Here is a 24,387-nt window from a genome sequence, read left to right as displayed (position 1 = left end):
CTAAGAAATTGGAGAATTTTGCTACAATTTCAACTGAAAGGTACCCATAAACTAAGCAATAAGGTACGTACAGCCATATGAACAAATTTAATTCCTCTAGCTGCTTGCTACAGCTAATAAACCAGTATCGAAGAGAACAAGAATGTGCTTATCAAGCTTTATATAATTTAGAAAAATTAACCTTAAGTGATAGGTCTAAGAAGTCTCATTACTAGCTTCTCAAATCAGAACTCAGCATACATGTCAGCCATAAATGTAATTTAGATCTTCAACGAATAGTACTTACGCAAGATAATAATATATATAGAGAGAGAGAGATCTCTTGATTATTTCATAAGCTTGATTAGGTAAGAATTGAGAGACTTAATAGCTGTTTATTGATTTACTCTGTTAGTTAAGTCAATCCATTAAATGTTTATGTACTTATTGCGTTTGGTAGATAGCTTAAATTTTCACATAGGCGTACTGCATTTTGGTCTTTCTCTATAGTATACTGAAGCCTAGGAATCTACATTAATTATTAGAATAACAAGTCGTCCCAGTTATATATATAAATATATATATAGCTCATCTTTGACTGAATCATAATCATATGTTTGCATCTGTCGGTTGGTCTGGAAAGTGCAAATAACAAGAGAAAGTAAAAGATAAGTTGAAAGATTACCTCAAATTGTTATGGGAATCCAATGTTGTTTGCAGAGCTAACTGCCAATTTTTTTATATAATCTTAGTGGCCATAGGCATTCTCAAAGTGTCAATGATCTTTAGCTTTCTCATTCAAGCATCTACAATTGTATATACCATGGACAATACATCAGCAAATGATCTTTTCGTCGAGTACTCAAGAAAATATATCATTTTTCTTAAGACCATGACTGGTGAGTAAATCATTTTACTTGGTCTCTTTGATGGCAAACAATCACATTAAAAAGTCTTAAATAACTAATCTGTTTACCGGACTCTTGGATTATTTAGGGATCTCCATAAGTTTATATCCAAGGATGAGAAATCTACTCAGTTAGTCATTGTAAAAAACAATTTAAAAAAATAAATAAAATAAATCAGATGAGCCTAGAAATATTTATATTTTGTCATGGAGAGTAGGTGCTTGTTCTCAATTCTAGAGAATATCCAGTATATATAGTTGCCATACTCTATATTTTCCATGTACGCCAACTACTTTGATTTGCTATGGTTTAACTGTAAAAGAAATACCAAGTGATAACCGATCACCTCAAAGATTCTACATGTTTCCAATGATTATAGTGTATAACATATATTTTTATGATAAGTCTTTGAGAGAGCCTAGCCTTTAATTTTCTTCAGAAAACCATGGACTTGTACAAAGTAAGAAACTATTAAGAATTACAACAAGTTTCCCAGAATGCAACATTTTATTAATTTGAACTCTCTGGACCCACTGCAGAAGAAAGAATGATCCAGCATGTACTCAATCAGTACATATTAAAATTAAGGTTACTTCCTAAGAAATCCTTTTCATACCATAGTCAAGTCTACTTTGCCAATCTTAAACTTTTAATGTTGTACAATTAATTTTACTGCTCACGTTTCTAGATTTAAGAACTGTCGGTGAAGTTTGTCTTTTGCTACAAAAATAAAATCTTACAGTGCTCATAATGCTGATGAGCAAAGTTAAAGTGGCATCATTTAAGTTCTCAGAAGCATTTACATGTTCAGAGAAATTTAAGGGTCAAAGTTTCTATTTGCCAATCAAGAGGGAAAAATTATTACATTTTAAAGTACAACCCTCCTACTCGTTTTAAATTTAAATTGAGAGTAGAACATTCTTCGTCCTTGTGTTGTCTTTTAAAACCCAGATGATTGCAGTGTTGAAGTGTAGAAACTTGCGTTTGAGTATCAAGGAAGAAATCTATAAACAAAAGCAAATTCTCTTTAAAATCTTGTATGTATCTAGAATTTCTTCATCCTTCTTGCGTAAAGAATCTAACTTTGTCTACTTATGAAGGCCATATGTCGAAAGGCTTATGGTTCAACTTAAAACTAGTTTGGGAAGGTTACTATCACCCAGATTTCTAATAAGAATTAATAGACCTCTCCCCTTTCCTTTGTTTTCTGTACATTTATCAATTAAACCTTCCATCAAGTAAGGATCAGTTTAATTATTTATCTGGTTAAAGGTGTGACTCCACTTGCAGTATTCAAGATGAGGTTGATTGAGTTTGACTCTGATTAAGGTTAACTTCATCTTTAAGTTTGTTTTCTATGTTCTTTTAATTCACCAACTACTCGAAAAGCTCACGCGATTAAGGAGGCGATAGTTTTTATATTAACATTGAGTTTAAGCAAATCAACATTGAGAGCAATCAAGGTAAGGTGTGCTGAAGCTTTCTACAAAATTTATTTGCAAGCCCAAGTACAAGAATCAAGATCAGCTCAATTAGAATCGAGCACTAAGCTTTTCATCATCAGATTTGAACCAATTCAATTTTAATCTGATCAAACCACAACTACTTTCTCAGAATATTGCACTTCTAGGAGTATTCTGAAACTCTTTCTTGTGAATTCATGGCGAAAAATGTAGCATGAGATTTTTATTCAGAAGCTTCAAAGAGAATATGCAATGATCCAGATGCAGCTCCACAAAAGACAACTAAGTGGGCAAGTTCTAAATTGCATCATTCATCATTCATAACAAACTGCAAGTTTAGGTAGAGAACTGCAATAAATTAATGGCGGCGTTTAATTAGTGAAGATCGAGCCAATGGAAAAGAGTTGACATCAAAGAATATTCAATATCTTCTGATAAGTTTTTTTATGTTCATTTGCTCCTCGTGGAGGACCAGGATGAGAAATGAGCATTATTAACAGTCTGCAGGACTAAAAGCTTTAATAAAACTGCCTAAAACTTATAATTCATGGTCCTTTAGTCCTAATTCTTAGAACTGAATTCTATCAACATTACTAATTAAAATTATTCCCATATAATCCCGGATATTACACATTCTCATTTTCATATAAACCCCCTCGTCGTTAGATTTTCTATTAAAAATAAAATGTGAGTTTCATTTGATTAATATTAGACCCTTCAGGATCATTCTGCTCTTATTTTAGAGAGAGAAAAAAAAATAGAGAAAAATTAAGAGTAAAATAATTATTTGATGTTTAGAGAATGTGCATGTAGAAATTAGTGATGGTTAGGGGTCGTAAAGTAATCGTCCCTTAATAAATTGTTTATTGTTCGAAGTTCCTCGTCTATTTAAACTCCAACTTGCTGTTCCCCAAAGCATCACCAGAGGACAGAGTCTAACAGCTCTTCTCCCTCAATACTCTCTATCGCAGAAAGAAGCATTAATTGGCAATGGGTTGCAGGACATGCCAGAAGGCAAAAGTTAACTACAGAAAGGGCTTGTGGTCACCAGAGGAGGATCAGAAACTGAAAGACTACATTCTTCGCTACGGCCATGGCTGCTGGAGTGCAGTTCCTGCTAAAGCTGGTGAGTTACTGCATTCTTCTCAGAGAACTCCATGCATCCTTTGCTAACTATGAGCAGTTTTCTATTCTGAATTCAGACATTAAAGCATGCAAATATGATACAAACTTACAATCCATGCACCAAAATTTTTTCCCCACATTTAAGTAATTAATCATGCTGCAATGGCAGGCTTGTTGAGAAATGGAAAGAGTTGCAGGCTGAGATGGATCAATTATCTTAGGCCAGGACTAAAGCGCGGCGTGTTCTCGCAAGAGGAGGAAGAAGTTGTGATGAAGCTTCATGCTGTGATAGGAAACAAGTAAGGATCTATATCATACTTAGATTGCATATGGATTAAACTAGAAAGAGAATTTTTGTGCAATAATTAAGAAAGGAGAATGCTGCATTTGGTAGCTTGTTTCCTGAACATGATAAATAGATCTTGGTATAATTAAGAAATGAGAATGCTGATGTGCATACTGAGACCTTTTTAAAGATTTAGGTGATAATGATAGGAAAAAGAATAGCAGGGTCCACATCAAAGATTAATTTTGATAATTGTAAAAGACTTTTCTATGTTCGACGCTTCTGAATATATTAGACTATGACCAGTTTGAATAATACCAACCAGAGAACGAACAAAAAATATCTCAAGTTGCCATATGAAACCTACTTAATTTTCTTCTCTGATTATAATTTTCGCAGGTGGTCTCAGATTGCAGCTCGTCTACCAGGTAGAACAGACAACGAGGTGAAGAATTATTGGAACTCCTATCTCAAGAAAAAAGTTGTAAGTGGTAAAAGCCCCAAAGTACTAGCTAACCAAAGCCCAAGTCTGGTAGTAAGAGAAGGAGTTGAAGAATTCCATTGCCAAAACTCTAACTCAGAATCCTCTGATCTAATCGAGTCATCTTCTTCTGCTGACTCGAGCCAAGCCATGGCTCCACTGCCAAGAGTAGTGTTCGCAGATTGGCTCTTGATGGGCAATGGCAATGGCCAAAGTGCACAAGAACTGGAAGGAGGAACGGAGTGCAGGATAGACTCCAATTCAAATGGTGAGGTCCTTGACAACCACCAAGGACTCGTTCAAGTTAATTGGCCAACCAACTGTGGTCTCCTTCATGGGTCTGAAGACTCTTGCATTTATGGGGAGTTACAATGGAGTGGATTATACGATCCTTTCTCCATGGATGAGCTTTTTGGTAGCTTTGGCAATGGTGATGGCGAGATTTGTTGATGTGGTGGTATAAAGTTTTTATATCATCCATCGATTGAATCTATTCACACTGTAAATGGCTGCCTGTATTCACCTGTGACTCAGAAATAAAGCTTTCGGGAGAAGCATAGGCCCCCCATCTTACGTAGAAGGGTTGGTTACACCTTGACATGATGTATTATTATCCAATTTTTATATAAAACCTTATTTACTTTTAGTCTATCTAATATCTTCTACCTAATTTAATCCTCAATTTCTTTGTTTCTTTAGCTAAAATAAGAATAAAACAATTCTTAAATTACATAAAATTGATCGTGTCATTATCACATTAACGAAAAAAAAAGGTTATATCGGCAAACTTACCGAAAAGACATTTGCGATTTTAAATAATTGAGGGGTTAATGTGCCATAAAAATAATTTTTTTAATGAAAATAGACAGTAGTTTAAAGATATAGATATAATTATTTACTAGCAAATATTATTTTGCCTTTTCCTTTTGCATTATAAATATTTTGTCTTTTTCTTTTGCATTATTTATATTAGGACTCTTTTTTTTTCACTTGTCTAAGTAGATTGTTGTTTTTTTTACATTAACTATCTATTAAACACTCGATGTGATATAGGCCTTATGGGATCACCTCACCGGGAACATTGGTTTTATTGGGTCATCGGGATTTTCTATTCAACAATAGCAATTTTAGGCTTTATGGCGTTTGAAAGGTCGCAACATGGTGTTCAAAGACCATAGGCCCGTCGAAGAATAAATGCTCTTGAGTTTTGGTATTCGAACGACTACCACTCGATATTCGAATGCCACAATCCATCAAAGAATAAGTGCTCGTGGGTTTTGGTGTCCAAATGGTGATAGCTGCTATTTGAACACCAAAATATTATAACTACTCTCGAGTTTTAGGGTTCGAACGGCTGTCGCCATCGTTCCCTAATGCAGTCCGTCCAATGGCATTCGAAAACCTATGCCGAGATTATTGTGTTACAATTAATTTAAATTATTTTGAATTTTGATTAGCCTCTAAATATATGGAAGGTAGAGATTTTGGGAGGATGAAAGAATATTAACACTTATATCTTTTCCTAACTCATCTCTCTCAAAATTTTCCTTCGATCCAAGACTGGCATTATTAAGCCGATGCCATTTCCTTCATTCTTGACTGTCGATCTCTTTAGACCCTTAAGGCCGACCATCCTCTCTCTCCTCCTTCGAACCCTACCCATCAGCTAGTTCTCCCTCTTTCATTATTTGTCAATCTTCCTTCTTTGTTATGATCGACCATCTGTTCATCCTTCTTCTTTTTCAAGTGGTAGATTTATCCACGCTATCATCATCTCCATTATTCTTCGGTTATTATCATCTACATCACACCATCTCCACTAATTCATAACAACACCGTCTCGTTAGTTTTTGCCATAAAAATTAATATTAAACTATTATTATATTCTTAGATATTCATACGAATTAAACCTTCCTTCCAAATATTCCACTACTGTTGCTCCATTTACTGAACAAAACATCTCAAACCTTTTTTCAAAGTTTTCTTCTTAATCATGCTATTATTTAAAGTAAAAGTTGTTATCAATAGTCTTAGTCACCCTCAACAATATACAATCCAATATATTATTCTAACTTTATTTATTTGGATCAATGAAGTTTTCCTTCTCATTCTTTTTTATCAAATGATCCTCCATGCTATGTAGTTAGACACTTGGGTATTGATGATGTAAGATTAGGCTCACAGATAAAAGATTATGAGTTCAATTTTCCTTATAATATTTTAATAATTTTTTGTGTGCATAATTTAGACAAAAGGTTAGCTGGCGAGAATGATTAACCTCTTTATTTAATCTATAGTCTACTGACTCGTGATCAAATAAATAAATAAATAATTAATTAGTTCTCAAAATAAAACTATTACGTCGACAGTTACCAATTTAGAAAAATAATTAGTTTAAACTTTGGTCCTAGCCAAATGCATCACTAAGCACAAGATGGAATAAAATAATAAGTAATTGTTAGGTCCAGAGCTTGATAATAATTTATAAACAATAACACGGAATTAGTCTACGAAACGATGGTTAATAAAAAAATAAAATAAAGGGTTGGTCTTGAAAATAAAATTATTATGTTGACAATTTTGTCATTAAAGAAATACTTTAGTTAGTTTAGACTTTGATTAAAACCTTTACAAGATGATGAAGCAAGCTGCTTCAATTCTAATGATTTAAAGTTCGGATAAGATGAAGGATTATTTATTTATTTATTTATTTATTTTTGACAATAAGATTAGAAATGTAGCAAAATTATAAGTAATTGGTAGGTCCAGAATTTGATATAATTAAAAAAAATAGATAATTAGGGTTCGGATCAATAAAGAAAAATGTTGGTCCTGGAAATAAAAACATTAAGTTGGCAATTACTCATTAAACAAAAACCTTTATTTCAAACTTTGATTAAATGGATCATTAAGCAGTGGATGGAGTAAAATTATAAGTACTTGGTAGGTCCAGAATTCGATAATAATTAAAAATTGAGAATGAGCTTCGTAAAAATTAGTAGAAATGGTTTGGGATTTTGGATACATCGAACCCAAATTAGAAAATTAACACGGAAGAATTTTTAATTAGTTGAAAGAGAAAATTAGGACGGGTTTCGGACTTTCTTTATTGCATCCGACCCGAGCATATATCTACTTAATTAGGTCACTATTTACCGATAATTACCGGAGGACCACCGATAACACCAATTACCGACCGCTATGGCATTTTAGCCCAGATCTATTTATAGTGAGGGTAGTTCCGTCTTTCCACCACCTCCTCCTCCTTCCATTCGTTCGACACCCTAGATGCGAACGAGAACACTTCCGATAGCCCCCCACCCAAAGGTCTTCGAATCAGCGTGGGCAACCAAATCTTTCCTTATTTCGTTCGATTTTACGAAGGGTAACCCTAGATTTTGGTATTAGTTTCTTGATCTCTTGGTTTATTTTGGCCGTAGTTTCGTTACTTCTGATTGATTCAAGGAAGGAAACCCTAGATTTCGGTTCTAGGTTATTGATTCGTCTTTCTTTTAAGAGCTTTTTTGGACATCTTTTATCTTTGTCTCCAAGAGCGGTGGATTGATTGTAGCTGTAAAGTATGAATCCTAGAGGTAGGTATCCTCCCGGGTACGGCAATGGCCGTGGTGGGAATGTTGGAGGAAACCATAACTACTACGGGAGGAACCCTCAGCAGCAGCAGCAGCCAGAGCAGCCGCAGTATGTGCAGAGGAATCCGATGCAGGGATACCAGCAGATCCAGCAGCAGCAATGGTTGAGAAGGAATCAGATGGGAAATGATTCAGGTGGCAGCGATGTAGTGAAGTCAGTTCCCATCGATCCTAGGTAAGAGGACATTAATTACTTCGTTGAGTTCTTTGTGTACAAGACTTTTGTTTGTTTAGGTCTTGTTAGTTTGTTCTCCTGCGTTATGAATTTTTCGTCGTTTGATGATATGAGGGTGGTGTTGTCATATGTTTTATGTCTCAGAGACTTAATCTCATGTGGTAGAAGCCATTGGCGAGATGTCAAACTTAGAATATCAGATACATGTTTTTTATATGTACTTAAAAATTGAAACAATGATTTGTCTTTGCCAGTCTGCACCGGAATTGTTTTATTAGATCCTGATTAAACCTAAATCAGCATGCTTGATACCTCCTATTTGTTATTTCCTGATTTTTTTAGTTCTCAAGATTGGAAGGCTCAATTGAAGATACCACCATCAGATACACGCTACAGGACAGAGGTACATTCACTTATTAATTTATTAGTTGTAATATTGTATTTGCTAATGTCAAGGGAATGAGGGATATTAATAAAATTTTCACAATTACTATGTTGTTAGATTTTTCTCTACTAGCTTTTCACTGTTTTGTATAATTTATTTTGCCGAAAAGGTGCCGCTGTGGCCTTTCCAGGCTTGGCAAAGGCTGTTCATCCTTAAGGTTTTACATTATTAGTGAGAACATTGTTTTTTTGTTGGTTGAATTGCTTTATATATCGCAGGTTTATTTGATTCATGTTGTATTCACTTCTTTACTTAGTAGTCTAGATGCTTATTTTCTTTGCACATTTTTCGTGTATGTTATGGCTTCTTTTTGGGCTATGATTTTGGGAATTCATTGTACACCTAGAAGTTGGTAATCCCTTGACCTCCCATCTACTTGATGAAGTCTTAAAAATGACCCTCAGGCCTCAACAGTTGAGGTTTATCTGACATGTAGACTTAGGTCGAGAGAGTATTAGGAAGAAAAATAAATGTTTATAATAAAAATAAATCCAGAACAAGAGAAATTGTTTTTTGATAATTTTCTCAGGATGGTTTACTCTTTAAAACATTGACTAACGTGTTATAATAGTTAGGCTAAGGTATGCTTGTCCTTTATAAGGTCTTTTAATGAGGATTATTATAAACATTATGAATGCTCAGATATATTGACAGAGTTAACTTTCTCTTGCTGTCTTGCATTTACAAAATCATAATTCTTAGTGATTAAATTGTAGTTAAGGTACTGCAAAAGTTTGGGAAGAAATTTTAATATTTTATTAAGATTCTATGATTAAGCAATCGATACAAATGCTCAGATATGTTGAAAGAATTAACTCTCTTGCAGCTTTGCATTTACAAAATCAGATTTCTTAGTGATTCAATTGTAGTTGAAGTATTGCAAAAACTTAGGAGGAAATTTGACTAAGATTCTATGATTAAGCAATTGATAGATATGGTCTTTCATTCTGGAAAGGGAAATATTAGAAATGATCAACCAAGCCAAGTTTGATAGGAGAAAGCTCCCTAAACTTCCATATGGAAAATGATTACCAAGTTTTGATGGAAGAGAGCTGTCCTATATTAGTTTCCCATTCTATAACCTCTATGCTAGACTGCTAGTTGTGTTGCTTCACTTAGCATAAAAGATGGACAGCGAAGAGGTTGGGCGTGATTGTAATATAGTAATATGCCAATTGTAATATCTTTATGTATCATTGGCGGTTGAATCAACATTGCAAACAAGGCACATCAATTCTTGCTTTTTTTCGTGTTATTGGACCTACGATCTACGCCTCACATATCCGAAAGATTAGTAAGAGGTCTAAGGTAGTCAGTTGTCGAGCACTTAATTTATTTGTGAACTTTTGATCACACCCTTCTTTTCATACATATTTGCTTCTTTTGCTGGGTTTTTTCAAGCTTTAAGTTGATGATCTTCAAAGTTTAAGCTCCTTGCAGTCGTAATTCTGTCTGTTCCATTTATCGCCACTAGTGTTCCGGTTCTAGTCTTTTATCATTTAGGAGAAAATGTGATCTACATTCCCAAAAGACTTCTATTATTCTGTTTGGCTGAAGATAGTAGAATTTCTTTTCTTATTAGGAGAATGGTTCTAACTTGATTCTATTATTGAATTTTGCAGTGTGCCTTGTTCTTTGGCTTCTGCCAAAAGCAATTACAAACTTTAGCATTTTTATCATTAAACTTGCTGTTTTGGTACTTCATTAATTCATGTATTGCCTACTGGGACACTTCTCAGATATTAGGCATTAGATGTGTCCCACAAGAGACTTGCTTATCCTTTTTGTCTCCATCTTAAGTTTATGTGTCCTTCTTTTGCTTTAACTCATTGATAACAATGGTGGATTGATTTTGGCAGGTCCACAAGTTTGAACCAGATGTTGTACTTATTAGCTGTGCATTCACTTAGGATTGTCTTTCTGTTCGAAATCATATATTGATACATTATTTTTTGGCATGTTTTGTCCAGGATGTCACGGCAACTAAGGGGAATGAATTTGAAGACTATTTTCTGAAACGTGAGCTACTTATGGGGATATATGAGAAGGGATTTGAAAGGCCATCTCCTATTCAAGAAGAAAGCATTCCTATTGCACTAACCGGCAGTGACATTCTTGCAAGAGCTAAAAATGGGACTGGGAAGACTGCTGCATTTTGCATTCCAGCACTGGAAAAGATTGACCAAGATAAAAATGCTATTCAAGGTCTCTTCTTATACCTTTTAATTTCTGCAATGACATGCATAATATGATTAGCTTTGATGAAGAATAATGTAGTAGTTTGTTGGCCTGCATGCTATCATTTTTAGCGTGCTGGTGTACAAGTTCAATTATTTAGTGCTCAACTCTTAAATTGTCTTTTAGCCTGTTTTCTTTTGATGTGTGAAGGTTCTGTTGAAAACTGTAGCATCTATCTGCTTTGCATAATTACTGAATCTGTATCTTGTGGTGTTCAGTTGTTATATTGGTTCCTACAAGGGAATTAGCTATGCAGACATCACAAGTTTGTAAGGAGCTTGGGAAGCACTTGAACATCCAAGTTATGGTAACTACTGGAGGAACCAGTTTGAAGGATGACATAATGCGGTTATATCAACCTGTACATTTGCTTGTTGGAACGCCTGGTCGAATACTTGATCTTACTAAAAAAGGCATTTGTGTCTTGAAGGATTGTTCCATGCTTGTTATGGATGAGGTATCATTAGATGTACATATATTTTAGGTTTTTTACTTTAGTATACATATTCAATGCTTTTTTATTGGTTGATATTTCAATATAATCTCCCAGTCAATCGTGATAGGATTTTCCATATATATGTAGTTATTTCACAGAAAAGTATTTTTTTGTCTATCTGTCCCCATTGTGGGCCCGGGTCTTGCAAGGGTAAAAGAAGAGCCCCACTCACAAAAAGCACCATCAATGGAACACTCTTCTTTTGTGCTTGCTTTTCCGTATGCTTGCGTCTATCCTGACTTCCTTTCCTTCAGTGCTTAATGCCTATGTCCTCTTTGAATTTTGTCTGCATTAAAATAATTGCATTGCTGTTTTTGTTGTAAGTTATCATTTTCAAACTGTTCATGCTACTGTCTTTGCCAGATATATATTCATTTGTTGGTTCAGCCAAAACCTAGTAATTCACTATTCAAAGAAAATGATGATGATCTGATGCCATTAGGAATATTGCTTTAATGAGATTCCTGTAGCAACCAGCTGCTGGTGCAATTTCAAGTTTCTCTAGGCATGATCATATTGAGGTAACCTTGGGTCATGTGACCTCTTGTTGAGAATATTTGCATTTTGTCACTTGAGAAAATCTTGTCCTCTTGATTTCCTTATCTACTGGATATACTGCACATTATATTTCTTTTTGAGTTTACCAGTCATCAGTTTTCAGAAATATGATGCCTCTATCTACATGATTTGTGGCAAATTCTTTCCTGTTGACTACATTGGATGAGTAGTCATTTTATATCAAAATCACCCATCTTTTCTATGTTTCTGAAATGATATGCTTCTTTTACAGGCAGACAAGCTTTTATCTCCTGAGTTTCAACCTTCTGTGGAGCAGCTGATTCGTTTCCTTCCAGCTACTCGCCAAATTTTAATGTTTTCAGCGACGTTTCCAGTAACTGTTAAGGATTTTAAGGACAGATATTTGCCAAGACCTTATGTAATTAATCTTATGGATGAGCTCACCCTGAAAGGAATTACTCAATACTACGCTTTCGTAGAAGAAAGGCAGAAAGTTCACTGCCTCAATACTCTTTTCTCTAAGGTTTGGCATCACCTCAGTTTTCTCTTTTCCGTATTGTCCATTAGCTCGATTTTTTTTTTTTTTGAAGTAATAGAATATCGTGTGGTCCTGTTTTGGCAGCTTCAAATAAATCAATCTATTATATTTTGCAACTCTGTTAACCGGGTGGAGCTATTGGCAAAGAAAATAACTGAGCTTGGTTATTCTTGCTTCTACATTCATGCTAAAATGTTGCAAGACCATCGCAACAGAGTATTTCATGACTTCCGCAATGGTGCATGTAGGAACCTTGTCTGCACAGGTATTGTACTTCGCTTGTTTTCTAATATCTAGATTTTAGTCAAAGGTAGGCCTTATATAAAACTTATTCTTGTTTGAAAGTACATGATCCGAGCTCCTTTTTGTTTTTTGGCCAAGTTTTGAAATGAAATACTTAAGTTTATGTTCTAAGCTAATTGTACAATATTATCCCTCTGAAAGGTTCATTAATTTTAAGACTATTAGTTTACCTCATCTTGAGTATTGCACATTACAGTAGTAATTCATTTCAATTAACTGTCTTGTTCACACTCTTTAAAATTCAATGAGAAATTGCTGCTTTTCTTTTTTTTGGTTAGAATGATGATTAGTCTTTCAAGCATTCATCTTTTCTTTTTCTTCCTTAGCTTCTGATGATTTCCTGCTTATGTCCTTGCAGATCTGTTCACGAGGGGGATAGATATTCAAGCTGTTAATGTTGTTATCAATTTTGATTTTCCTAGGAATGCTGAGACTTATCTACACAGGGTATGGTATATACACATGTTTGACCATTCAGAAACTATGTGTGTCAACAACCTGTTTCTACTTAAGAATCAAATAAAGTATTAATTAGATGGGCTAGTGATGTATAATTTACTTGGGCAAAGGATTTGCTAGGTCATTTATATGAATCATCTTACATATAGTTTGCTGATTCTTGCTCGAGGTGTCTGAGTTGAACAAATCACCTGAATTTGTTATTAAATACTTGGATGTCTTGTTCTGCACTTCAGGCACTTGTATTTTTCCAATAATATATGTTTGACACTTTTCAGGTTGGCCGTTCTGGAAGGTATGGCCATCTTGGTCTGGCAGTGAATCTAATCACCTATGAGGATCGCTTTAACTTGTATGGTTTCTTTACTAATCACAAACTTGTACAGATTAAAAAGTCATTAACTATCTGATACCTTTATTTAACATCTTGGAGATCTTTGTGCAATGACAGGTATAGGATTGAACAAGAACTTGGAACTGAAATTAAACAAATACCACCACAGATCGATCAGGCTATTTATTGTCGATGATCCTGTCAGCAAGTGGTTAGAATAGTGCCTCTGTAAATATCGTCAGGATAAGTAAGTGTTATAATGCATGCCCTGTTTATGTTCTTTAACTTATTTTCAAGTTTAAAAGGTTAAAATTATTTAAGTGCCACATGGCTGATTTGCTAGACCAGATATTGTTCTGTGGCATGTAGTGGCCAGGAGCTCCCATGTCCTTGTGAACTATCATTTATTCATGTTGCTAAGCATTACAAGGGTTTTAATCAGAGGGTTGCCAATCACTTGCCATTTTCAATCTTGTTTCTGTTTAGTGGTCTGCAAGACCTTGGGAACCTTTGCTATCTTACTGATTACACAGTCTTTCTTCATTTATATGTGGAACTTAGTGGATACAGCTAATCATTGATCATATATTCTTTTCTATTTTATATTGGTGACCGTCAAGGTTTATCTTTCATTTCCTGCTTCTTTCATTTAATACCAGCAACTGCAGTTAACACTATCTTTTTTTTTAAATCCAGGGTTTATTTTGTCGCCTTGCCTGATGTATCTGAGTTCAAATCTAACGAAGCACTCAATGAGATGAGATGTTGTAGTCGGCTCTTGTTATGGACCATATGTCCTGATACAAATTCTTAATTTTGTTATTACAAAGTTCTGAATTAAGCTAAAAGTGGATCATCCCTTAGTTTTAATGGGCAGTTGAAGCGTTTTAGATGCTCTTTGCTTCATTAGGTGCCATTTCAACCAATGACATCGGATAGTTACTATTTGTTTAATGTTACATGAATCTCGGAATTAGAGTTCCGTAGAGCATGATTTCATCATGCGGAAGATGAATTCAGATATTGCTGCCCGATTGACAGGTGTAGAAGATCTACATTATACATTTTCTTCCAGTCAATTGTCTATTGTATGGATAACATATCCAGCTGCCTTCTGTTTTTTTTTTAGCAAGAATAATATTATCTGGAACTTGAACAGATTCTACGGTGGTCATCTATACTATTTGAGCTTTGGTACTTTATGAATGCTTTTTCCTGCATGTGCATGTGTATGGAGATCTCTGCTCAGCAAATGGGGAGAGTGCAACCCTAGTGTGAACTTTATGCCTCTCGGGTAGGCATATTTTTTTTTTTTAATTTTTTCAATCATGCATTTATCAATATTTTGAGGGGAAAAAAAAAAAGCTAGTTCTTTACCTCGGAAGTTGATAAAATTTTCCGTTATTGAGAAATATTTATTTATTAGACTTCTGCTCTCATTGCCTAGTCGGCTATGTTTTCAATTCACCTAATTATTCTCCTCACTTTGGCAACTAAAGGTTTTAAACGTGGTAAGTTATCGGCTTTGGCATCTCTGTTCTTTATGAATGGGCTCGGCTTTCTTAAATTGCTTTTAAATGTCACCTCATTATTGACACTACATAAGTGATCGAAACAAATTTTGCAAGCGTTCTATTCGCGTAATGGAGGAGACGGACAAGAAGAAATATTTTAAAAAAGAACTTTATCCTATCTATAGTTTTATTTGTGTTATTTTAAATTTTTTTTATAATTATAATTATATTTAAACTGAAATGTTATTTTTTCTTAATTTTATTTAACTAATTTATACGTCAAATTTAAAAATACTCGTTAAATAGAAACTTGTATAGAATTATATTCTAAAATTTAAGATGACAAATATATATATAATATTGATTATATTTTTATTATTTAAAATTTAATTAATATTATTTTAGACGTATCGAAAAGTTTATTATCTGCGAATTTATCCTATCTTCAAATTGAATATGATAAAAAATAATAATTTTAATTTGAATATAAAGGGCAAGATTATATGAAGGTTAGAGTGAATTAAAACGTAGCTACATAGGATAAATATAATTTTTTTCAAAACAAAATAAATTAAATAATACTGCGTTTATTGTAAAATTTATAATGATCGTTACTTAACGTGCAAGAATTAATAGTGGTATAAAATAAAGTGAATTTAGCCTAAAGTATATAAAGGAGTAAATTATATGAAACCTAAAAGAAATATTAAAAAAAGAAGAAAAAAGTTCCGTCCGTAGCGCACATCAGTGGCCCCTCACCGAATTAAAAGCTCTAATGAGTAGTCGATTTTAAGAAGCCCTCCTCCTCCTCCTATCCCCAGTAGTATGTTCATCACCTATTCACCTCTCTCCATCTTCTTGAGCTTCGAGCTACGTCCGTGGTCCGGAGACATTAACTTCATCTCTCTCTCTCTCTATATCTCCCCTCCTCACCCTTTTTTCTTCCTTCTTTTGACGTGTGAGTCTCAAAAATCTCCACCACTCTTTGAATCCCTGGTCTCTCCTTGTACTTGGAGTTAATGCGGAGTTTGGAGGAAGAGCGGCTCCAATTTCGAGTCCTCCCTCTGGTGCCCGGTGGCTTGCAGTAGCAGGTCAGATCCCAGCATTTAAAGCTCCGAGATCCAACTCCCTCCCTGTTATAAATATCCTCCGTCTCGGGGGCCTCCGTTCTCTTTCTCCTCTACCCCCTTTGATCTCGTAAAACGACGCTTCCTTTTGTTTTTTAGAAAAACCACAGAGAAGAGTTAAAAAAAAGAAGGCTAATGGGGAGAGCTCCTTGCTGCGACAAGCAAGGACTCAAGAAGGGTCCATGGACGCCGGAAGAAGACAAGATCCTCATCGACTACGTCCAAACCAACGGCCACGGAAGCTGGCGTTCTCTTCCCAAGCTTGCAGGTCTCTCTCTACTCCGCTCACACGTTGCATTTCCTTCTCCCTCTAATTTCTTCCAACTATTTTGTTCTCATAACTCCCCCAATCTTAGTTGTTCACACTATCAACAGACTGTACGAGTTAATCGTATTAGCTTAGCTCTCGTCTCCCCATGAAAATATTACTAAGAAGAGAAAATGGCAGGGCCCTATTAATTACGGATACTATGTTTCGCTATAGTTCAAAATTTAATTAAAGATGGGACACTAGTAGCTGCATAGTAATCTATATACCCTCATAATGGTTGAAGGGCCACCACCATTGTTAAGCCCTGTTTGTGATAGATAACATGGTATATAGCTTTTTGGCGCTATTACGTGTGATGGGGAGGGAAAAGTAATTAGATGGTTTTGTGAGGGGATAAGCGTAATAAATGCAGGTCTGCTGCGATGCGGAAAGAGCTGTCGGCTTCGTTGGACCAACTACTTGAGACCGGACATTAAGCGCGGTCCGTTCACCGCCGAGGAGGAGAAGTCTATCATCCAACTCCACGCCATCGTCGGTAACAAGTACTACTATTACTCGTCTCTTGTTCTTTTATCACATAACCCCTCGCTACATCGTAATATTGTTGAGATAGCCTTGTGCTGATTTACAATTTATATACTGCCATATTACTTCCACGTAGCTTAGCTTAGGTACACCAACAGTATAATGAAACAAGAGAAATTCCTATCTTTGTTCTACCAGTGTCAAATATCGTAGTACTAGTATTCATATTTGCATGATATTTGCACTAGGCCTGCTTCTTGATTGCTTCCCAGGACTATCATTCCACTCATAATTACCACACTTATCTCACAAAGATAAAACAAAAAATCCTTCGTTTGTAACACTTGTTTTTAGTTTTAATTTACATGTAATTGCTTGCCAAATGTTAGTTTTCATATAGTGTGACCAAAATAAATTTGTTTACAAGTTTTACGCTTCTTAAAACTCTAAATTCCTCTGTTTCTAAAGTTCAAGAGGTTGCATAGATCCAAAGAGTGAGAAGATAAAAGAATATCAAATGTTTTGACAGCAAATTATTGTCGCTGTTGTTTTCGGACAGACAAAATCTAATGATTGCACATATGTCAAAGTTTTATAAAGGGGTAAAAAGTGGTTCTCGGAAGCAAGAAGAAGGATTACTATTGACGGAGTAATCGTAAATAAAAGTAACTATTATATTCCTACTCTTTTATCTCGTTTAAACTCCACTTCATTAAATCATAATAGGAGCAGAGCAGTTTTTATCATTTGAAAAGATGGCTCTGTTTAATGTATGTCAATATTTTACTCATGTTTCTAGCCCAATAAGTAACTGAACAATTTCGTGGGCCTTCCTCTGGATCCAAACAAATATAGGTGGTCGACAATCGCGGCCCAACTCGCCGGTAGAACCGACAACGAGATCAAGAACTACTGGAACACCCACCTCAAGAAGCGCCTCCTCCGCATGGGTTTCGATCCCGACTCCTCCACCTCCGCCATCTCAGCCTCCTCCTCCTCCTCCTCCGCCTCCTCCTCCTCTCCATCCTCCACCACCTCCCTCCAGGTCACCCGCCACATGGCCCAGTGGGAGAGCGCCAGGCTGGAGGCCGAGGCGCGCCTCTCGCGCGAGACCTCCCTAGTCCTCCTCTCCTCCTCTCCGTCCTCCACGTCAGCATCCGCGGGCTCCCCCGACTTCTTCCTCCGCATCTGGAACTCGGAAGCCGGCGACGCGTTCCGGAGGCCCTTGGACTCGCCCCCGGCTTCAGGCGTGGTAAAGGAGGACGACTCGTCCGGGTCGAACGAGGTGGAGGACGCGTCGGACGAGTCGTACCGGCTTTACTTGGATTTCGCGGGGGACGAGTTGGGATCGTTCCACGCGCCGCTGGGTAGTTTCTCCATCTTCCCTAGCGAGTTGGACGTTTCAGACTTCAAATGACGAGAATACCCCTATCTCTGAGTTTGTGAATTATGGTGTGTGTGTGATATTATATTATACACCATTATGGATGTTTTGAGTAGAGATCATGTAATGTGTGGGTGATAAATTGTAGTCGTGCTGTTCTACTTACTATATGTGCCTCTATTTCTTCTTCTTTTTAATCCGGTTAAGTACATAGAGATGATTGATATTACGAAAACAAGAGTTCTGTAAATATATTATCTCAAAAGATGGCACAAAAATATCTCAAATACTTTATCCGATATAACTTGGGTTATCCCTCAGAGAACTAAGAAACCCCCTGGGATGGTCACGCATCGCAGGCTTGTTGATTAACCTCCCGGCTCCCTAAGATGATAGTAAACTATCTAAAAGAGTATTTATTGTTTATCTCGGGCTTTGAGAAAGGCCGTTCTTTTGGTTCGACACGTCAGAGTCTCCTTAGCCTTGTCGCAAACGGGCACTGAAAAGAAATTGTCACCTCTCCTTCTGGGTAATGAAACCCAAGTCTGTGAGCTAGAAGGACTATATGATGATGCCATCCTTACTAGGATATTTTCTAAAAAGAACATGTAATCGTTCAGGGAAAATTAACTGCGATAGCAACACTTGTGGTGGTCCTTTCAAATCCACTGTTCAGTTTATGTCAGTGGGTCAGCAGTAATTGGCCCTTATCCGAACTTGTCCTTCTTATGCTATTTGTTTCAGACCGATCAAATTCCAACCCTTCTCTGCCTGCAATACTTCTGAACTACATACTAAATCTTATCTTCTCTTTTGTTGTTATCTGAAATTAGTTTAGATATCTTGTCTTTTCTAACATTTTCATAGAATACAGCAATATTTTCCTCTTCTCCTGGAGGCCTCACTCAATTCCTCCTCGTTCATCTTCATGTAAATTAGTGTTAAGGCATTCTTCTACTCTAGTTTACTGGTCAATGGTCCAGTGTACGTGTATTGAATGTGGGTAGGAAGATGGTATCATCATGTGGGCATAATCAATATTGGTGGTAATTCCTGTGCAAACCCATGCATTGCATTCAATGCTGTGAAGTTTGCACCACTAGACGTCAAAAACAGAGCATAGTGCAAGGCAAAGCTTGGTTTCTTTAAATTAGATCCTAAGTCTAAGCCACCGCTCTAACAATGATTAAATCCTATTAGCTCGTAGCTAAATTTAAAAGTGTGGTCTATGGAGTTTAGTGGATTTTTTAATGATGCAGAACTATTATGATCCTTTTTTATTATCCGAGAGTTAGATTCAGTTGTGTAGCTTATATATATAGAAAAGACTAACCTCTTTGTTTTGTTTAGTTTATGTGCTTAAAACCTAACAAAAAAAGATTGGAAAAATAGAATAAAATCCAAGTTCCAGTCGTTCGGATAAAATATAGTAGGAAAGTTTTTCTTTTTCTTTGCCTAGTCACTGGATATAATCTATAAAGAGTGAAATAAATCTTGGAATTACTAAACAAAATATTTTACCATGCTCTTTATTTACTAGGGACAATGTACGGGGGAATTAGTATCTGGTCCATTTAGGTTTTCAGATCTAGGGACCAATTGTAATTTAAATACCTGCTCTTCTGAAGCTTTGTACCATACTTTTTGGTCCCCCAAAGAGATTATAATCATTATGGAACACTTGTCCTGATAGATAACTTGTCAATAGTAAAAGAAAAATTGATCATTTGAAACAAAGATTTCTTTCACCAAAACTAATCTTAGAAGAAGAAGCATACGATATGAATTGATCACATTCCACATAACCATGGGCAGAGTAATTCGAAACAACTAAATATTTCATCGAGTTCATTTAAAATGTTTAGGAAACAAACAAAAAAGAACAAATGTACATCAAACTACCATGTCTTGCAAATTACAAATTTCTTTACAAGAGCGTCAAACTTATACACACCAAATACACACTGACTTGCCACCAAAGCTATAACGATGTTAAAACCCACATAAGAACACAACAACCACAAGTAGAATAGATGAACGGAGCAGATTAGAGCTGCAGGTAATTTTGCTAGTCAAATTTAGGCCCCAAACCATGCGAAAAGCTTCCGCGGAAGCCCTGTGGAACGATACTTCTCGGCCAGCTCCCCCGCCTTCTGGAGTTGTTCACCTTTCTTGGCCTCGACAAACTTTCTCTTCTCTTCAGCTTCCTTCTGAATCTGGGCCACCTTGCTCTTCAGCTTTTCAGCGAGTTCCGCCTTCTTCTTCTCTAACTCTTCCTGATAATATATTACGAAATTATGTCGGTAAAACACTCTCGTAGAGAAAGAATTTTCATAAATATCTATCCTAACTGACAAATTAAGCATAATCGAGAAAAGTACTCACCTCTTTCTTTTTCAATTCAGCTTCTGCTTCCGCCTTCTTAGCTTTCTCCCATGAAGAGATAGCTGACATCTTCTTCACGGCTCTGTTTTACAGCATCAGGTTAGTAAGTAAAAGCAGCATGTGGATACAATTTTTATATTTACTTAGGGAATAAATAACATAAGGCAAGCACATGCAGGGAAACCCAAAGTTAAATGTCCACATAGATCTTTCATAAAGAATCAAGATGAAGCATCAATAACGTACTTATTCTCAACTTTAACCTTCTCATTTTCCTCCCAAGCCGTGATCAAGGACATCCTCTTTTCTGTCTCGACCCTCTCAAGAACAGCTTCTGTATGTATTGAGACAAAGAATCCTTTTCTTGTCATTCATCAAAGAATAGTAAATGACAAGCAGCCTCAAACTAGAGTTTAAAGAATTACCTCTGTCAACTGATTCCTCTGCACTTTTCTCAGTTGGAGGATCTGCAGACTCTGTATAAAAAGAATATCGAATGTTTAAAGGCACTAACTATTTAACACCAGGTATCTCAAGTGTTTAATGCATATAGTACAGAGGCATCTTATGCCACAACTGTGAATATTATAACTGTCGTCCTGATTAGAAGTAATTCTTTACTGCAACAGCATGACATAAATGAGTTAATAGGCTTTAAGGAAGTGGTTTGATTTATTAAATGAAGTCAATACTAGAACAATCTAGGAATGTAGAACCAAGAAAGCAATCATCTGAAGATCAATAAGCTATATGTAAGAATAAGTAGGCTCTGACTTGTGAATTCTTATCAAGTTAATATGGAAAGAAAACACCAAGAGGTCTTATAGAAAATTGTTTATAATGTAAGACAAGCAACTTAACAGTTGACAATTCACAACTTGCTCTTATAGAAAAGAACATTAAGAGAGAGAGAGAAAATAAAAAACTTTGTGCAGTAATAGAATGATCTAAATTTCCCACAGAAACTACTATATACTATGTGCCCAAACCAACATAGACATTGTCCATGCACAAGAGATTGAATCCAAAGCATATTTAAGAAGTTATCATTTAATAAATCCCTGGATTTTTCGGATCGTCGGGTGATGATTATGGCGAAAAAAACAACTAAAGCTATAAATACCTCTAGAGAGCAGGTGAGCTAAAGCCGTTTTCCCCTCGGCCTTCGAGCTAGGAACAAACGGAAAACCTAGCAATAATTTGACAAATTTTTAACCGTCTGTAGCTTGGTCAAATAACAAAGGGAGGGACGAAGAGATTGTTTCAGCCCCTGTAATAGGAAAAAGTATATAGAAATATATGCAGGTAAAACCTTTCTAGATTTCAGGTTTTTTATTTTTTATTTTCTCGCCCTTAAATTAGATGGCCTTCAAATATTCCACAATCTAAACTACTTTTTTATACTAAGGTTCAAAGTAAAATCGCATAAATTGCTTTAATCTCCAGATGATTACATGAATCCAAACGTATCTATCCTAAAGAGTCGTGTTCCTTTATTTCTTCTTTTTCTTTTTGACTGCCTAAGCGTACAATTTGTACCAAAAAGTAATTCAAATGATTTGCTTTATGCTCAGAAAGCAAAGTAAATCATGGCAAATGTGTAAATAATTTTTTATTTTTTTTTTAAAAAAAATAAAAACTACTCCGGCATCTGCTTTCACCTTCAAGAATTTTACAGTTTAACTTCTTTTTTTTTTAAAAAAAAATCTTAGTTCAAAGCTGCAATTTTTACTCGGTTAAACCTGGGAGCAAGAAACTTGAAATTAGCCACAAAGAAAAGAAGGAATTTGAGTCCATCTCTCTTCATCAAAGCCTAAACTAAAACAAATTAACTTAAGAGAAAAAAAAGAAACAGGAAAGAAATAAAGAGAGAGAGAGAGAGAGAGAGAGAGAGGTCTCACTCTCAACGATGTCAATAGGCTTAGCATCATCAGGCTTCACTTCCGGCGCCGGCGGCGGAGGAGGAGCGATGACCTCCTTCTCCTCAGCGACATCCTTGGTAGTGTCGGGAGCCGGCGGCGCAGCCTCCGAGGAGCTCTCTACCTTCTTGGATTCCTCCTCACCCATCTCGCTAAACTGTAAGAACTTGCAAAAGAAACCCCTTCTAAACCTCAGAATTCTTCAGCAGCCCACCGAAAGCTAGAGCGCAACCTCCTCCCTCTAAATAAAGAGAGAAAGCTAAGAGGCGAAACTAACACAAGGAATAACTTCCTAAACCATATACTAAAATATTGTACAGGTAGGTGGATGGAGAAAGAAGCGAGAGGGGTGAGGGGTGAGGGGTGAGGGGTGAGGGGTGAGGGGAGGGGAGGGGAGAGAAATGGGGGGGCCGTCAGCCTTGTTTAAAGAATCTAATTTAATAGATGGTTGGATTACGTGACGTGTTAGTATCTCCCTCCCGTTGCTGTGACAGCAGGACATGGGATCCGCCGTCACGGACAGATCCCTGAAGCGATCCGGGCCGCCCAACTAAGCAACGGACAGCGAATCTGCGGTGTTGGGGTCCTCTTTAGTAATTTATCTACCTGGTTTGGCAACTGGCAAAGCTCATCATTTGATGAGGGTCGTTTGATTTTTTATTTTCTCGATCGTTCAGTGTGATGGTGGGCCCCGCGGATATACGGGAGAGCGGGGGGTGTAAGGTGTTATTTTAGTTGGTGAGGTGGTTGCACGATACCCGAACGACCCCCTTCCTATGCCCATGGGCCATCCAGGATGACGGGGGGGCCCACTTGAGCCCCAATTCGGGGTTCCATCTCAACGGTAGGAAAAGTGTGATCTAATATTTGCATCAGTAGACGATTTTCCGTAAGTGCGTTTCAGTACGCTGTAAGCTGTAGTGTTTTGTTTTGTTTCCTTTCGTTTCTCTGAGAAAGGCTCTAAATATTGTAGTTGATTTCAAGAGCTTACTTAGTAGGTTCTATTTATCATCGAATGGCTGATGAGTAATTCTATTTTTAAATTTTGTATAGAAGCTTTTAATATAGGTGCTTATATAAATAAATAAGTAGATAAAATATCATTGTTGTAATTCAATAGTTGAGTCTTATCTAACTCATGATAAAGACTATACATTTAGTTAATCCTCTATTAAAACATTCTTTTTGGAGAGTGTTGATCCAAATATCTGCATAATTATCAATTAATTATTGAAGAAGAAAAAGGGTGACTAATTAAATTAATTATCCACCTTTTTTTTTTAATTTTTTAATCTCTGTTTCTCCATCTCTGGCCCATAGTTTTCAGGAAAAGAGATGGTAATAAATGCGGAGTGCGAGTCGGACGACCCGCGGTGATCTCTGAATTCAAGTACCTGTGGATCTCCCAAACATCCGACCGTTGAATGACAGCTCACCCATCACAAGTGGTTAAAAGTTACGAGAAGCATTAATAGCAGCGTTAAGCCACTTGACACGTTACAACCAGGTCACATTCTGATGGAAGTATTAACGACAAGGTAGGTCAGCAGTAATCCCCAATTTGTCACGCCCATGTCTCGTCCCAATTGACGTCATTTCTTATCCTTTGTGATTGCATCTTTGCTGTAATAATGTGGAGAGATGGCTCATTAATGCCATTTCCTCGTGTGTTCTGGAACGGTGTGGCTACTTCACATAGTTTGGTACTAACAACGAAAAAAACTACATTAATTATTTATTTTAAAATAGTAAATCTTATGATGTTCCATTGTAATTTCTCAAGTAGATCGGATCTCGATCTCTCCTACAGTCAGTCTAGGAGTGTACTTGGTTGATTTCTTGTTTTCTCAGTACTTTTTTTTT

At 36.3% G+C, this 24,387-nt stretch overlaps 4 protein-coding genes across 6 annotated transcripts; 3 read left to right on the top strand and 1 right to left on the bottom strand.

Moving 5' to 3' along the window:
- Nucleotides 1-3,289: 3,289 nt before the first annotated feature.
- LOC140767483 (myb-related protein 308-like) lies at nucleotides 3,290-4,889 on the top strand. Its single transcript, XM_073107410.1, has 3 exons — nucleotides 3,290-3,476; nucleotides 3,645-3,774; nucleotides 4,161-4,889. Exons 1-3 carry the CDS (start codon nucleotides 3,341-3,343, stop codon nucleotides 4,690-4,692), a joined length of 798 nt encoding a protein of 265 aa, XP_072963511.1. The 5' UTR covers nucleotides 3,290-3,340; the 3' UTR covers nucleotides 4,693-4,889.
- Nucleotides 4,890-7,490: 2,601 nt separating this feature from the next.
- Nucleotides 7,491-14,559, top strand: LOC140766934 (DEAD-box ATP-dependent RNA helicase 6-like). Of its 2 annotated transcripts, XM_073106638.1 has the most exons (11): nucleotides 7,491-7,643; nucleotides 7,795-8,067; nucleotides 8,410-8,470; nucleotides 10,483-10,717; nucleotides 10,969-11,207; nucleotides 12,037-12,288; nucleotides 12,388-12,568; nucleotides 12,965-13,053; nucleotides 13,344-13,417; nucleotides 13,517-13,646; nucleotides 14,096-14,559. In XM_073106638.1, exons 2-10 carry the CDS (start codon nucleotides 7,823-7,825, stop codon nucleotides 13,593-13,595), a joined length of 1,455 nt encoding a protein of 484 aa, XP_072962739.1. In that variant the 5' UTR covers nucleotides 7,491-7,643; nucleotides 7,795-7,822; the 3' UTR covers nucleotides 13,596-13,646; nucleotides 14,096-14,559. The 2 variants fall into 2 exon arrangements, with proteins under 2 accessions (XP_072962739.1, XP_072962737.1); XM_073106636.1 differs by having other exon boundaries at nucleotides 7,496-8,067.
- A 1,186-nt stretch (nucleotides 14,560-15,745) lies between these two features.
- Nucleotides 15,746-18,388, top strand: LOC140766526 (transcription factor MYB17-like). Its single transcript, XM_073105916.1, has 4 exons — nucleotides 15,746-16,004; nucleotides 16,140-16,308; nucleotides 16,724-16,853; nucleotides 17,692-18,388. Exons 2-4 carry the CDS (start codon nucleotides 16,176-16,178, stop codon nucleotides 18,251-18,253), a joined length of 825 nt encoding a protein of 274 aa, XP_072962017.1. The 5' UTR covers nucleotides 15,746-16,004; nucleotides 16,140-16,175; the 3' UTR covers nucleotides 18,254-18,388.
- A 1,649-nt stretch (nucleotides 18,389-20,037) lies between these two features.
- Nucleotides 20,038-22,909, bottom strand: LOC140767114 (remorin-like). Of its 2 annotated transcripts, XM_073106901.1 has the most exons (6): nucleotides 22,507-22,909; nucleotides 21,729-21,794; nucleotides 21,031-21,081; nucleotides 20,852-20,939; nucleotides 20,606-20,687; nucleotides 20,038-20,496 (listed from the first exon to the last, which is right to left on the bottom strand). In XM_073106901.1, exons 1-6 carry the CDS (start codon nucleotides 22,670-22,672, stop codon nucleotides 20,299-20,301), a joined length of 651 nt encoding a protein of 216 aa, XP_072963002.1. In that variant the 5' UTR covers nucleotides 22,673-22,909; the 3' UTR covers nucleotides 20,038-20,298. The 2 variants fall into 2 exon arrangements, with proteins under 2 accessions (XP_072963002.1, XP_072963003.1); XM_073106902.1 differs by lacking the exon at nucleotides 21,729-21,794 and having other exon boundaries at nucleotides 22,507-22,907.
- Nucleotides 22,910-24,387: the final 1,478 nt, after the last annotated feature.

The sequence above is a fragment of the Typha angustifolia genome, chromosome 9 (assembly GCF_048772165.1).
Source record: "Typha angustifolia cultivar Huaian chromosome 9, ASM4877216v1, whole genome shotgun sequence".
NCBI classification, from domain to species: domain Eukaryota; kingdom Viridiplantae; phylum Streptophyta; class Magnoliopsida; order Poales; family Typhaceae; genus Typha; species Typha angustifolia.
This window is presented reverse-complemented; position numbering and strand designations above follow the sequence as displayed.

What these genes read in the sequence shown, in the direction of transcription:
- LOC140767483 (XM_073107410.1), top strand. Translation starts at nt 3,341, where the DNA reads ATGGGTTGCAGGACATGCCAGAAGGCAAAAGTTAACTACAGAAAGGGC. An exon ending in TGCAGTTCCTGCTAAAGCTG is followed by an intron (nt 3,477 to 3,644) that starts GTGAGTTACTGC and finishes CTGCAATGGCAG; the next exon opens with GCTTGTTGAGAAATGGAAAG. An exon ending in CATGCTGTGATAGGAAACAA is followed by an intron (nt 3,775 to 4,160) that starts GTAAGGATCTAT and finishes TAATTTTCGCAG; the next exon opens with GTGGTCTCAGATTGCAGCTC.
- LOC140766934 (XM_073106638.1), top strand. Translation starts at nt 7,823, where the DNA reads ATGAATCCTAGAGGTAGGTATCCTCCCGGGTACGGCAATGGCCGTGGT. An exon ending in ATACACGCTACAGGACAGAG is followed by an intron (nt 8,471 to 10,482) that starts GTACATTCACTT and finishes TGTTTTGTCCAG; the next exon opens with GATGTCACGGCAACTAAGGG. An exon ending in TCAATACTCTTTTCTCTAAG is followed by an intron (nt 12,289 to 12,387) that starts GTTTGGCATCAC and finishes CTGTTTTGGCAG; the next exon opens with CTTCAAATAAATCAATCTAT.
- LOC140766526 (XM_073105916.1), top strand. Translation starts at nt 16,176, where the DNA reads ATGGGGAGAGCTCCTTGCTGCGACAAGCAAGGACTCAAGAAGGGTCCA. An exon ending in TTCTCTTCCCAAGCTTGCAG is followed by an intron (nt 16,309 to 16,723) that starts GTCTCTCTCTAC and finishes TAATAAATGCAG; the next exon opens with GTCTGCTGCGATGCGGAAAG. An exon ending in CACGCCATCGTCGGTAACAA is followed by an intron (nt 16,854 to 17,691) that starts GTACTACTATTA and finishes AAACAAATATAG; the next exon opens with GTGGTCGACAATCGCGGCCC.
- LOC140767114 (XM_073106901.1), bottom strand. Translation starts at nt 22,672, where the DNA reads ATGGGTGAGGAGGAATCCAAGAAGGTAGAGAGCTCCTCGGAGGCTGCG. An exon ending in GCCTATTGACATCGTTGAGA is followed by an intron (nt 21,795 to 22,506) that starts GTGAGACCTCTC and finishes AATTATTGCTAG; the next exon opens with GTTTTCCGTTTGTTCCTAGC. An exon ending in AGAGGAATCAGTTGACAGAG is followed by an intron (nt 20,940 to 21,030) that starts GTAATTCTTTAA and finishes CAATACATACAG; the next exon opens with AAGCTGTTCTTGAGAGGGTC.